The sequence below is a fragment of the Manacus candei genome, unplaced genomic scaffold (assembly GCF_025592945.1).
Source record: "Manacus candei isolate 608988 ecotype Guabito, Panama unplaced genomic scaffold, ASM2559294v1 h1tg000080l, whole genome shotgun sequence".
NCBI lineage: Eukaryota > Metazoa > Chordata > Aves > Passeriformes > Pipridae > Manacus > Manacus candei.
This window is the reverse complement of record NW_026138128.1, coordinates 585,117-599,051: the sequence shown is the minus strand read 5'-3', so window position 1 is coordinate 599,051 and position 13,935 is coordinate 585,117. Positions and strand designations below refer to the sequence as shown.

The 13,935-nt window shown below is 57.2% G+C and overlaps 2 protein-coding genes across 4 annotated transcripts in view; one reads left to right on the top strand and one right to left on the bottom strand.

Moving 5' to 3' along the window:
- STK11 (serine/threonine kinase 11) overlaps positions 1 to 2,151 on the bottom strand; it is a 28,306-nt gene extending 26,155 nt beyond the window's left edge. Inside the window, exon 1 of the mRNA XM_051810957.1 lies at positions 777 to 2,151. Within this exon, the coding sequence (XP_051666917.1) occupies positions 777 to 1,066 (290 nt within the window). The 5' untranslated portion in view covers positions 1,067 to 2,151. The remainder of the gene's footprint in view (positions 1 to 776) is intronic.
- Positions 2,152 to 2,641: 490 nt separating this feature from the next.
- Positions 2,642 to 13,935, top strand: part of SBNO2 (strawberry notch homolog 2) — a 46,396-nt gene continuing 35,102 nt past the window's right edge. For 2 of the 3 annotated variants that reach the window (XR_007908241.1, XM_051810906.1), the window contains exons 1-3: positions 4,419 to 4,569; positions 9,807 to 10,033; positions 11,328 to 11,407. Coding sequence is in view for 2 of the 3 variants with exons in the window: in XM_051810906.1 (XP_051666866.1) it covers positions 9,914 to 10,033; positions 11,328 to 11,407 (200 nt within the window). In the remaining variant the exon portion in view is untranslated. Of the gene's footprint in view, positions 3,548 to 4,418; positions 4,570 to 9,806; positions 10,034 to 11,327; positions 11,408 to 13,935 lie in introns of those variants that run through there. The other variant, XM_051810907.1, reaches the window with a different exon arrangement.

The window sequence follows — 13,935 nt, the reverse complement described above, 5'->3', positions numbered from 1 at the left end:
TGGCAGATAAGCAGCTCCTGGCAGGGCTGGGACGCAGCTGCTGCGAGGTCCTGGAAGGGAAAGTTCCCTGGGCAGCCCCACGGCCCCGGCCCCTCCCAGGGCTGCCTTCCACAAGGTCCTTGTGCCCGGAGTAACCGGGGTGTCGGAGCTTCCTGAGCACAGCTCTGGAGTCACTGACACCAGAGAGGTCAACAACCCTTGGCCCTGTTCTACAGCGTCAGAAACCAGCTGGGGAGAGCCTTGAACGTGTCCCAGACACCTCAGAAATTAAACCAAGGGAAAAACCCAAAACTTCCTGTGCCCATGGGGTGCCCCATACATTGGCTCCCGTTCCAGGCACCTTCCACAGGGGTGGGAGCAGGAACTGCCACCCCAGAGAGCTCCAGGGCCACCACACTTGGATGCAATAACTGTGACCACAGCAGGTGTGTTTGTGCCCCCTCACCCTTCCCTGGGCAAGGCGAGACCTTAGAGAGGGACTGCTTTAGGAAACACTATTTAATCCATTAAGCAACACCAAAGTGGTGTGTTCCAGACAGTCCTGGCCCGCAGGAACCCGCCCCTTTCCCTGTGCCAGCCTCACCCAGAGCGCTGGGCGCTGTTCAGTAGGAAGATTCCTGAACACTTATGGCTTAGGAAGCACTTCCAGAGCAGGAAGCCACGGCTTAGGAAGCCCTTCCCCATCAGAGAGCCACGCTGCCAGCTGAGGTCACAGAGGAGCTCAGCTGCAGAACAAGCACCAAGCCCACCCCCCATCCCCAGGACCGTCCACTCACTTTTTCACGTTGGCCTCCCCGTTGGGGATCCGGCGCAGCTTCTTCTTCTTCAGGATCTTCACGGCCCTCCTGCACAGGGTCTCCGAGTCCAGCATCTCCTTGACTTTGCCGTAGGAGCCCTCCCCCAGCAGGTCTCCCATGAGGTACTTGCCGATGAGCTTGGCCCGTTTGCGCCGGGGCTGGTAAATGACCTCGGTGGAGTCGATGCGGTGGATGAACGTGTCCATCCCCACCGACATCAGCTCGCCCTCCGCAAACATTCCCAGCTGCTGGGGCTCCTGCAGATCCATCCTGGATTAAGTTCCTTAACCTGTTTTCCCCTTAAGCGCTCAGGGCTTTAATCCTGTTTAATGTTAAGTTTCCAACACTCCCTTTTTACTCCTTCTCGGGGAAAGAAAATAAAAAAAAAAAAGGAAGATATCCAGAAGATTGTACAAACGTGAATTAAAAAACAACCAAAAAAAAAGAGAAGGGAAAAAAAAAAAAAAGAAAACCAAACCTAAGAGCTGCTTCCAGGTCAGTTGGATGCCAAAAGATCCCGGCCTGGCTCCAGAACGTCTTTGAAAAAGAACATAAATGTGTGACGGGACACGCTCAGTTTGGGACTCACTTTGCCTCCGGCCCGGTCCCGTTGCCGGGGCTTTTCCCAGTCACCTGGCCTTGACTGGGCCCAGTTAGGTCATCCTCGGGCCGTCAGGCCACCCCGCGGAACCAGACCAGCTCCCAGTCCCTCTCGTGGCTTTCCATCCCTAGGAGCTCATCCTTCCCGGCCGCGCTGACCAAGGTGTGTCCCGGGAGCACGGGCTGGGGGGTGTTTCAGCCGTTGGGGAGCTGGAACCAAGTTTCCTTGAAGGAGCTTTCCCAGACAATTCTCACTTCTTCGCTTTCGCCTACAAAAGTTTGAGGCCTTCGGTGCCTACCGAGAGCTCCCGGGGGCATCCTTCATCCACCGGGATTGCGCCTGGCACATGATGTGTCACCGCCTCTGCCGGGGGTCAGCGGTGCAGGACAACAAACCCGCCCGGGGGGCCGGGGGACCCTCTGCCGGGTCCCTGGCGGGGAGTCAGGGGGGCGATGCCCGGCGGGCCCGGGCGGTCCCTCCCGCGGGGCTCGGCGGGGCGGGGGGGACACGCCGGGGGGGCAGCGAGGGGGGACGGGGCCGGGACACTTTTGGTGCGACCGAATCAGCGCCCGGGCCGGGAGGGGCTCGGTGACCTCCGGACCCTCCCCCTGCGGGCGGCCCCGGCCGCTCCCGCCGCCCCGGACGGTGAGTCGGGGGAGGGGGGCGGGCGGTCGAGTCCCCCCTCCCCGCCGCCGGGCCGGCGAACCGGGTCGGGCCCCGGCGCCGCGCTCCGCCCCGCCGCGCCTGCGCCTCCCCCGTGGAGCTCAGGGGCCGCCCCTCGGCCGCCGCCCCCGCCCTGTCCCGGGCCCTGTCGCGGTCCCGCCGCCCCGTTACCGCCCGCCCCGCCGCGCGCGCGCCGCCGCCGCCGCCGCCGCCATCTTGTCCCCGCCCGCCCCCGCCGCCCCCCCGCCCCGCGTGCCTCGCGCCGCCCCGCCGCGCGTCCCCATTGGCCGCGCCGCCGGCCCCGCCCTCGCCTGCTCGAACGCTGATTGGCCCCGGCCTCAGAGGGACGGGGCGGGGCCGGCGGCGCGGATGCGCTTCCGGTTGGCTCGTTGCGTGTCCAACCGGGAGACGAAGCACTGTGATGGGTCAAGATGGCTGTCCGTCACTAGTTTAGGCGGGGCTTTCCGCGGCGAGGCTCTGTGATAGGTTGCAGGAGATGTCCGTCACCACGAGAGGCGGGGTTGGCGGTGACGGAGCGCATTGATTGGTCTCGGGAGCTGTCCGTCAGCGCTCGCGGCAGGAGGCGAAGGGCAAAGGGCGGAGGGCACGGGGGTGTCATGGAGACCGGACCGCGGCCTGGCCCCGGCCGGCCCTGCCCGCCGGGAACCCGCCCCTCGGAAAGTCAGGGGATTTCCAGGCTCTGGGAAAAAAACAGGAACTGGCTGCGGGTGACAACGGCCGGGCACGCCCTGACACGGCCAGACCTGCTCCAAGATCAGGGCTTCTCATTTTTGACCCCATTTTCCCTGAGAGCAGGTGCCCCCCAGGGCCCAGCTGCCCGGGGGGGGGTGTTCCTGGGGAAACCAGGCCGTTTCCCAGGGACATCACACCTGTACGAGGGCCAACACGCCGGGACACAGCTCAGCCATGTCCCCACACTGCCCACCAGTGCAGGCACAGGGCAGCCCCAGTGCTCCGAGTGCCACCACCCGAGGAGCGTCACTGCTGCTCCATCCCCTCCTCGGGGGTTCCCGTGTAAACCGGGATGCAGGCTGGGCTGGGAGGAGGAGGTGATCCCAGAGGGGGAAATGCGGGGCTGGTGGCTCTGGGGGGAGGCTGGTTCGGTGTTTGAGGGATCCCTGCGCGTTCTCTCACTGTGTTCATTTATTTGTGTTTGTATCACATCAAATAAAGAGCTGGGGGCGCTTTCAGACCCTTCGGTTCTGTAAACTGTGGCAGTTGCTCTCGGATCAGGTGGCCTGGAGGGGACATGGACAGGGGCTGGCCCGTGGGGACACGGCTCCAGGACTTAGAGCACAAGGGACGGGGCTGAACGGAGCCGGGACGCTCGGGGTTAAGCTCTGGAGGAAGGATGTGTTGGGAAGTGTGGCAGGAGCGCCTCGATTAATTACTCTGTGCGAATGAATGAAGCCTGAGAGGTGTCACGGACCGTCCCGAGGCCCCGCTGTTCCCAAAGGCCCGGCAGGTAATTCCCGTCTGCTGGCCCGGCCCGGTTCTCCCGGTCCCGGTACCCCCCCAGTGCCGTTCTCGGTTCCCTCGGTCCCGGTTTTCCTGCTCTCCCGGTCCCTGTCCCCGTCCCCCCCCCAGTGCCCCGTGCCGTTCCCGGTTCCCAGTCCCGGTGTCCTGCAGTTCCCGGTGCTGTTCCCGGTCCCGGTCTTCCCCAGTGGCCAGTTCCCGCTGCCCTTCCCGGTTCCCGTTCCCTGTCTCCCCTAATGCCCCGTTCCCGGTGCCGTTCCCGGTTCCCAGTCCTGGTCTCCCCCAGTTCCCGGTGCTATTCCCAGTCCCGTTCCCCCCCCCCAAAGCGCCCCGTTCCCGCTCCCGGTGCCATTCCCGGTTCCCTTTCCCTGTCTCCCCTAATGCCCCGTTCCCGGTGCCGTTCCAGGTCTCCACCAATTCCTTGTTCCGTTCCCTGTCTTCCCCAGTGCTCCGTTCCCGGTTCCCGGTGCCATTCTCAGTCCCGGTGCCCTTTTCTGTTCCCGTTCCCTGTCTCCCCCAATTCCCCGTTTCCCGTCTCCCCCAGTGCTCCGTTCCCGGTTCCCGGTGCCATTCTCAGTCCCGGTGCCCTTCCCGGTTCCCGTTCCCTGTCTCCCCCCATTCCCCGTTCCCATTCCCCGTCTCCCCCAATTCCCCGTTCCCCGTCTCCCCCAATTCCCCGTTCCCCGTCTCCCCCAATTCCCCGTTTTCCGTCTCCCCCAATTCCCCGTTCCCATTCCCCGTCTCCCCCAATTCCCCGTTTCCCGTCTCCCCCAGTGCCCCGTTCCCCGTCTCCCCCCATTCCCCGTTCCCATTCCCCGTCTCCCCCCCAGTGCCCCGTTCCCGGTTCCCGGTTTCTCGCCGCCCCTTCCTCCCGGAAGTCCGTGTCGGACATGGCGCCGGGCGGCGGCGGCGGCGGGGCGGGAGCCTGAACACCCCCCCCCCCGAACCCTCCTGATCCCCCCGAGACCCCACCCTGAGCCCCCCAGGACCCGCCGGAGCCCCCGCACACAGGTAAGGGCCGCCCGCACCCCCCGCGGGTCCTTCCCCTCCGCCGCCGCCGCTCCCGGCCCGGTCCCCCCAGAACGGGCCCAATTCGGGGCTGAGGGGGCCGGGGGGGGACGGGCCCCCCCGGACGGGGGGGCCCGTCCTCCCCCCGGCCCCCTCAGCCCCGAACCGGGCCCGCTGGAGCCTCGGAGCTTAAAACTCATCCCGTTTCCACCCCTTGCCCATCCACTTTTAGCCCAGGTGGCTCCAACCTGGCCTCGGACGCTTCCAGGTTGTGGGGCAGCCACAGCTTCTTCTGGGCGACCTGTGTCAGGGCCTCCCCAACCCTCCCGGCCAAGAATTCCCTTCCCAGTATCCCATCTGAAAGCCTGAATCCATCAGGTCCTGCTGACGGCCCGAGCCAAAGTCTCTGCGATAGCAGAACCATGAGCTGGGGGCTTCAGCTCGTTTAAATACTGGTGCCAGGTCTAAAACACGCTCCCTCCTCGGGGTAACCCCAAATATCGGCCTGAGAGCCGCGGCTCCCCCTCAGCGGGACCCAGTTACAATTAAAATTAAAGGGCAGGTCCTGCAGGTTCTGGGCTGCCATCCCAAAGCCGGGGGATCCAAACCCCCGAAGGGTTTTCTGCTCTGGGGTGAGTTTGGAGGGCTGTGCCTGTGTGGGGCTGTTCCTGCTGTGCATTATTCTTGTGTTATCTGAGTGTTGAGCTCGTCCTGAGCTGTGTGGGGATGGCTGAACCAGAGCAGCTGGTGGTGGGAATGTTTAAGTGGGCAGTGACGTGCCAGTGCTGTTGCTGTGGGTTCAGGAGGATTGTGTGTTCCGTGCAGCAGTGCCAGCCTTTGCAGAGCTCTTTAGGCTGCCAGCTGGAGCCTCTGGAAGCCTGAGCTGCATTATCTCTGCCCCTGCTCTTTACTTGATGGGGGTCTGTGTGTTGGATGTTTACACCCTCATTTTCCTAAAATAAACCTGTTCCTGAAGCCACAAACCCAAATGAATCTCATTGAAACACTGCTGGGAGTTTTCTGCACAGGAGAAAACCGTGCTGTGACTTGTCACTGTGACAGTCTCAGGAAAGCCTTCCAGGCCTAATCAGGTTTATAGTCCCCTGAAACATTCTTCAGCTTAAAACTCAAAACTCTTCAGTCTGTTTTGGTAACAGGGTCGAGGTCTGCACATGTGTAGGTGTGATGGAGGTGAACACGTTCCTCTCCCAGAGCAGGTGCACGCTGAGCCTGCCTGGAGGCTGGCGGGTTGGAAGTGGTGTTTATGTGCCTCTGATCCACAGGGAAGTTGGCTTTGATGTCCCAGAGTGGTTTTTCCACCACGAGTGGCTGCGTGTGAAGCAGAACGTCGGGACCTGCTCGAGTGCAGTGCAGAGGGTTTGAAACTGTAAAGAATTGAAAAAGATTGAAAGTGTAAAGAATCAGGGACCCTGACAGTACCATGGCCACACAGAGCAGCTCTGAGGCTGCAGTGCCAGTGTCCCAGGAGCCTTTTCCATGCCCAGAGCATTCAGGACATCAGGGTGACTCCAGCTGCTGGCTTGGGATGCCCTGGAGTGATTCAGTTTTCATCACACAGTCAGTGTGTTCCAGTCTGATGTCCTTTGCACTGGTGACAGGACTGACTCCTATTCCCGTCTGCCTGTTTGGTCTAAACTTGCCAAAAGTATGGCAAGGAGAAACATGAAAGGGGAACTTGAAGATGCCTGGGTGCTTGAGATGTAAGATGACTGTTTAGGGTTCTGAAGTGTTGAGTTCCCATTTCTTCGGGCTGTTACATTCACGTTGTGTCCTGCCCGATTCCCTCCAGCTGCAGCTCCGGTGGGTGCCCGGGTGGCTGGAGCAGGGCCTGGGCTCTCCCTCTGCTCCGTGGGGGTCGGCAGGGCCAGAGGAACTGATCCTGAGCAGGAGGAGGAGCTGGATCGTGTTTCTGAGGTGTTTCTGTTGTTCTCAGCCCGTGGTAATTCACGATGGGCAGGTTTAGCTCCGGCTGCTCTGGGCCTGCCTGTGGGTTCCTGGCTGTCTTCCTTTAACAGAGACCATTTAAAATACACCAACAAAGGCTGGAACACAACAGGAGGAAGTGCTGGTTGCATTTACTGGGTTGTTTTCACCGCTCCTGATCACAGATATCCGTGATGTGAGCCCTCACCCCCAGCTCTGTCCATCCTGGTTATTGCAGAGCAGTTCTTGGTGTGTTTCCCATTGGAATTTCTCTGCTGCAGTGCTGGTCCGAGAAATGTCTAAAGAGCCCAAGCTGTTACAAGTTGATAATTCATGCTCCATAACCTCTAGGTGTGATTCATTCCACAGGAATTCCAGGCTGGAGCTGCCCATTAGTGCCTGGGCTGACAGCACACCTTTGAGCAAACTGTTAGGAATATCGAAAGTGCTCCAGTGATAGGATGGAATGGCTCAGGGGTTCCACACGCAGTGCAGGAGCTGCTTTCACTTTCAGACTGGGCTGCTCGGCGGGGAAGGAGCGGGTCCGGTGGGATTTTTGGGCCATCCCTCTGATCCGGGGGTCGGGGCTGTTCTGTGGTGCTGCTCTCAGGAAAACGTGACTGGAGCCTCCTCTGGAGTTGGGAACTGTCTCCGTGTGCTGCAGGTGCTGCTCTGTGGGCCCAGCTCTCCTCTCCCAGCCCTCTCCAAACACTGTGCCCTTCCCCGGAGCCTCATCTCCGGGGTTTGCTTCCCGGGGAAGCTGCTGCTTTGGTGGAGCCTGTTTGGTAAGAGAACTGGGGGAACAGCACTCGAGAAGTTTGCTGTAGAGGTTCCCTCGAGTGTGGGCCTCCATGTTATCAGGGTTTGTTGTCAGGGCAGCAGGGTGGGAGGTGGAAGTGGAAGCACTTTGGAGCTCGCCAATTTTCATGGTTTTCCGTGACGTGGCTGCCTGGGGGATGGTGGGACAGGCACAAACCAAGGGCTGTTCCCACTTCTCTGTTCTCCTGCCATCCTCGGGCTCACACAGGTCTCTGACACCGGATTTAGTGAGTTTTAATTTAGATTTTTCTTGGAATTTGTGTGTGTAAGCCGGACAGCAGCCCCTGGCACTGGAGCATGAGCTCAGAGTGAGAGCTGGGACAGCACCCAGGAGCTTGGTGTCTCTGCTGTCCCAGGAGCTCACTGCAGCACAAGGCTCTGGCTGGTGCACGTTGGGTTTGGGGACATCCAGCACGTGCTGGTGCCATTTTCCTTGGACAAGGAATACCCTCAGCATCCTCCAGGATTGAGATGTGGCTGGAAGGGTGCCGGGAGTAGAGCTGCAAACTCTTGGTGCCTCTTGCTTCCCACTGTTCTCAGTGCTTGCCAGTATTTTGGAGTTGTACTAGAGCCCCCCCATAGACCAAGGCCCAGGGCATTCCAGTGTTTTTGCTAAGCAGTTTTCCTTCCTTTTGCCAATGGGGTATGATCTCTTGTACAGGAGTTTTCCTAAGGAACTGGTGCTGCTTTAGGGACAGGCTCTGCTCTGCAGAGTCCACGAGTGAGATCTGGTGGTGTGAGACATGAGCTAATGTAGGGCAGGAACAGAGAGATTCTGATATTGATTTCACCCCTCCTGAGCTCCTTTGGATGTGTAAGTAAAGCTGTATATTTGGTATGGCTCTTACGGGAATCATTGCTGCTGATTTCCTATCAAAAGCTGTTACAAATAGGAAAAAAAAAAAAGAAAAGCAGCAAAGCCCCTGAAGTCTGGTGTAAGGAAGAGTCACAGGGTTTTACAGGCACTGGAGGACATCAGTTCCTCTGGACCAGTTGGTGACATTGACCCTGGGATCAGCATACCTCCCATGCTTGGGAGCAGCTGAGCAGGAGTTAAAGGGAGTATTTAAAAAAAGGAAAAGGGACACCTTCCCCTCCAAAAGAAACCCCAAACAATGCCATTGGGAGCTCTGCACAGCATTTGATAGGCAGGACGTGACCCTGGGGCTCTGCTCTTCCCCCAGAAGGTCCCCAGAGCGTGGGGGCTTTGCCTGCAATTCCCACCATGGGGTCAGTGTCCAGGCCTGGGGGTCCTGGCTGGTCCCCACGGGCTCTGCAGGCCCCACATGAGCCCTGCCCACGGGGCACTGCTGGCACAGCTGTGGCACCACAGAAGGGAAGAAAGAGTCCCTTTAATTTAACTTTCCATTGCAAAGGCAGCAATCATTTTGTTCGCTGGAAGGTCACTTATTTTTGAAGGGCCTCTGACTCAGAAATGGCTTTTCAAAAATACTCCTTGAGCAAACAGTGTCTCCCAAGTGATCAAAGGTGGCTCTTTCAAATTACAGCTTCGGTCTGTGCTCTGTAGGTGGTGTGTGTGGCTGGATTCTCCATCAGAAGGTGTTGGCCACTTTGATTTCCTTGGCTTCTGGGGAGGAACAGGGTCAGGGAAGGCAGAAAGAAGGAAAAGAAAGATCCAGTGGAAGTAAAGACATCACAGTTGCTTTTCTCTGCCCCTCCGGTTGTATAGGTTGCTTTCACCATCTCTTTTTTTTTTTTTAATCCATTAAATCCAATGGGAAATTGGTTTCCTTTGGGATTATGGACAGTTTAGTGAAAAAAAGTAATCGTTGGGAGGTTTTGACTGAGCAGCTGCGGCAGAGGCAGCGCGTTCCCGTGGGGTTAATCCTGCCAGGACAGTGATCCTGGGTGGGCAGGGGTGAGCCCGAGATCCTGCAGGAGGGAAAGTGCCAGGAGCTGATAAGTTCTGGGATTTGTGACATAAATACTATTAATCTAAAAAGTGTAGCAGTGTGCTGTGGGGTTTGGCTGCTGTGGGAAGTGTTGGTGCCCAGGAACATCTGCTGGGGGGTTTGGGAGACCTCGGTGTGCTGCGGGGTGGGAGATGAGGGCTCCTGGCTCACTGTGGTGTCCCTGGGATGGGAGCATATTTTCAGGAAAACAGGCAGTTTGGGAGAATTGATTGCCTTGAGTTTGCACACAAGTGCAGAGTCTTTTTGTACATCAGATGAGGAAATTCCTCTGGCTGAGCTCAGGTGTGTGTGCAGCGATCCAGGAGTCGTGGGGACCTGCCGGGCTCCCGCAGCGTGAAAGGCAGGAGAGATGTGTGTGTCTCAGTTCCTGTCTGGGTGAATTCCAGGTGTGCTGGTAGTGGAGAGCTCTGTTTCCCAGAAAAACCTCTCTTTTCTCAAGAGGCTGGTGGCTGTTTGCCCATCTCTCAGCTATGTTTGGGCTTACGAGTCTCTTTTTTTTCCCCCTCCTCTTTCGTGAAACCTAACCGTGCCTTTCTTTCCCAGCCCAGGACATGGTGCAGGGTGAAGAGCACAGATAAAGACCCTCCCAGCACTCACTGCAGAGCCTGTCCCGCCCACCCCGAGGGCTCCATGCGGCAGGACACGGGCTGATGCCCTCAGCTCACCCCGCCATGGAGGGGGGGAACAGCTTCCCGCAGCACCAGCAGCCGGGCGATGCCCTGTGCAGCATCCCCGGCCTCCGCCCCCAGCTCGCCCTGCCGGACATGGAGGTGAGGCCACAGCTCCTGGGGAGGGGGGGCTGTCCCGGGAGGGCCTGGGCACATCCTGGGAGTCCTGGGCCGTGGTGACAGCAGCGGTTTCCCAGACTTTCCAGGCAGCTGTCCAGGGCCGTGCAGGATCGATGGAGGGGTTGAGGTGAGGCTGTCTGCTGGCCTTGAAGTGGGGAGGGAGAAGCAGGGCTGTGCTTAAAACAAGGACTCTGAAAGCTGCTGGGTGCCAGCTCCCCGGTGAAGGACTGAAGAGGGTACCCAGGATTGCAGACCTTGTTCCTCCCCCTGCTCGTCTCTCCCAGACGTGTGAACCCGTGCCTGGGTCCAGCTGTGCCTGTTTCCAGAGCAGCAGGGGGATAAATAAGTTGTGTTTGTCCTGATGCAGCTGCTAAAACCGGACCAGGTCCCTGATGCCTTTGTCCAACAGGGCAAAAAGCAAACCCTGGTCCCAAAATAGCTGATGTGTTCCTGCAGTTTTCTCTTTCTAACTCTGGAGTGTGTCACATGCAGGAACAGCAGAGGTTCCAGCGAGGCCCAAGTGCCTGTTGCTTCAAGCACAAGGTTTCAGTGCTTTGGGCACGCAAAGGGCAGATGAAAGGCTGCTCTGGAGCTGAGTAAGGAGATACTGTGTTCTCTCCCTGATTTCATTGGTATGAGCTGAGCTAAAAGCTTCCCGTTACCGTTGGAGACTGTTCGGGGAAGTGGGAAGGCAAAAGGCACAGAAGGATGTTTTTGGGTGTGAGCTCTGTCAGCCAATTTCAGGTTACTGGGTTAGTGCTGGCTTCCCACAGAGACTGAATCATGGAATCATGGAATCATTGAGGTTGGAAAGACCTCCAAGGTCATCAAGTCCAACCTGTGCCCGATGCCCACCTTGTCCCACAGCCCAGAGCTCTCAGTGCCATGCCCAGTTGTTCCTTGGACACCTCCAGGGCTGGGGACTCCACCACCACCCTGGGCAGCCCCTGCCAATGCCTGAGCACCCTTTCCATGCAGAAATCCCTCCTGATGTCCAACCTGACCCTCTCCTGGCACAGCTTGAGGCCATTTCCTCTTTTCCCATTGGAGTGTCCTGAATGAGTGGAAGGGCTGAAGCAGAGGATTGACCCCAGTGACCTTCTGGGGACAGTGACAGGGAAGTGGGTCCCAAAGCTGGAAATGGAGAGTAGCACTGGATGTCTCCTGCTCAAGAGATGAGGAGCCACCTCTGCCTCTGGAAAGCACTGAGGGAGGGAAGCCACAGGTGACGGTGCCAGGCCTCTGCTGCTCTGACTGTTGTGGTTTCTCCTTGCAGAATTCCATGCTGGCCACCAACCCATGGAGTAGCTGCTACTCTGCCTCTTTCCCAACCTCGTCCTTCCCAAGTGAAAACCAGTGAGTGCTGTTCTCCTTTGTCTAATCCCCTCTGCTCTTGCACATCCCGTGATTCAACTGTTTCTTTACTGTTTTCCTTGTTTACTTTATTTCATGATCTGATGGGGAAATAATTGCATCACTCACTGATCTTGTGGCATTTCATACACTGTTGCAGCTTGGAAACAGCAGCAAACAGCTTTTTGTTTTAAAAAACAAGAGAAAACCTTTGATTTCTGGTAAACCTGGAGGCTGCAGTAAAAGGGGAACAGTCTTGCTGTAGCTTGGATTGGTTACACTAATGGAATTTTAAAAAACACCCCATGAGCATGGTCTGGCAGAGGAAACACACTGGGCAGTGTCTGCCTTCGTACAGACATGGAGGAAGATGTTACCTGTGCCAGGTGGCAGATTTTGGGTGAAGTTAAAATTCTTTGCCATGTCACTGGAAGTGACTGACACCAACCACCGTGTCATGTCTGCACTGAGAAAACGTGCTCAGCCCAGAGTTCCTCGGGGTCGTGGCTCTGCTCTGGCTCTGACTGATGTTCCTGGGTGACCTCACCCCACGAGGTGTGAGGGGACCTGTGTGGGCTCCCGTGGGGAGCTGTGCCTGACTCTGAGCTGAAGGTGCCCCGTGGGCAGCAGAGCTCAGCGCTGGGCAGCGGGGTGGGTTTGTACCTTGGGGCAGTGACAGTGGCTCTGGTGGGAAGGGTGTTAGCCACAGGCTTGCTGGATCCAGAGCAAAACTGTTTCTAGACCACCTGCCCAAAGCAGCATTTTTGGAGGGATTTTTGCATAACAATAAACATTGTTTTCTCTTTCCCCCCTTTATGATGAAACTCCGTCCTGGATCAGAAGGTGGGATATGACACATGTTTGGACAACATAAACTGGCCTTGTGCCACCACTTAGTGACTTGGGTGGGGACTCTGTTGGGGCTGGGAGATGCTGTTTGTGGGGCAGAAGGTTTGGAGGCTGATCCAGGGCTGTTCTCTGGTCTCTGTGAATCCAGGGAGTGGCATGGATATGTGGCATGGATACAGGATGTGTTCTTTATCTAGGTCAGAGGTGGGAGGAACGAAAAGTGAAAGAAGCAGAACTCGTATCATGAGCTAATAACTGTGCTCCAGGTGCCTGGAATTAAAGTGGGCATTTAGTTTAAAGGGGTTTTGGCATCTTCATGGAAAAGCAGAGATCCCTCCCTGTGAGGGTGTGAGTTCCAGGAGGGCTGTCAGGGAGGCTCAGCCCCTGTTTGGGGGGTGAGGTGTGTTGTGTCCCTGGGCTGGTTCTGGTGCTCCGGGTGTCTCCTGGCAGTGCTGGGGGGATGGAAGGGGCACTTCCCGACAGGAGGGTCCCAAGAAGCTGCCCCACAGGTGCTGAGGGAGCTGAGCTGTGCCAGCTCCTCCCCACAGGAGAGCAGGAGAGGAGTTCCCAGCTCCGCTCGGGCCCTTTGCTCTCGGCCAGCCGGGGCTGATTGGAAGGGGCTGTGCTTTTTGAGCAGAATTCCTGTAAACTGCACGTTGTGAATCCTCCAGAGAGCCATAACAGAATTTCTGTTTTGCTGCATCGAACCACAAGATTAGATTGTGTTTGTCTATTGTGTTGGGTTTTTCTCCTTGACCATTTGTTCTGGTTTTGCCCCTCTCTCTCTTCCTGCTCGGTGCCGCTCGTCACAGCCCAATCCTGCAAGGACATGCCTGTGCCTGACACAAACCTGGGCTTGCTTTGCTGGAGTTACTTCTGGAAATGTGGCTCATTGTAGTCATTGTTTGCTAGGGAGCGATTTAGCCAAGGCTGCACCTTTAGTGTCCTGTTCTTCATAGCCTGAGAACTGTAAAAATCACCTTTCAGGTCAGATTTTCCATATCTGCCTTTCACATTAAAAAAAGTCTGTGCTTTCTGTACTTGAAAACTGCACTGACTCTGTTTTGGGTGGATTTAGGGTTAGGGGGTTACAGTTAGGAATCCTGAAAGGGATGGAATAATTGAAAAATGGGATTTTAAAGGCAGTTGTAATTGCAGCCCATGCTGTGACACAGAAAAATGCAACTGCCATTAGAGGTGGTGCATGTTTCTTTTCAGAATCCTTGCAGAGAAATCTCATTTGCAAGCGGCTGTGTTTGGACAGGGCTTATTCTCATAGCAACACCTTTATCCTGAAGCAGGTTTTTCCTGTTCCTTTTTGAGAGTTTGCTTTCATGGTGGGGAATTTCTTTAGAAGACCCCAAATGTGGCCTCTCTGGTTCAGATTTTCTTAACCTGACTAATGTCAACAGTGTATTAAACCTCCCTAAAAGAGCCACTGAGGTTCAGGGCCCTGAAGAGCTGCAGCTCAGTTAATTTTAAGGAAGTTATCCCTGCAGAGCTGGGCTTCCCTTGCAGCTGGAGGCTCAGCACGTCCCTGGCCGGGGGGATCTGGGACAGCCCAGTTGTGCTGTTGGACAAGGTGTCACACAGCTGCAGAAAGGTGTTCCTCAAACCTGCAGCAAAGCTTTCTCCCCAGCTGCCAAAACACACGACCCCTTTCCTTGCCGTTTCCATGCCCT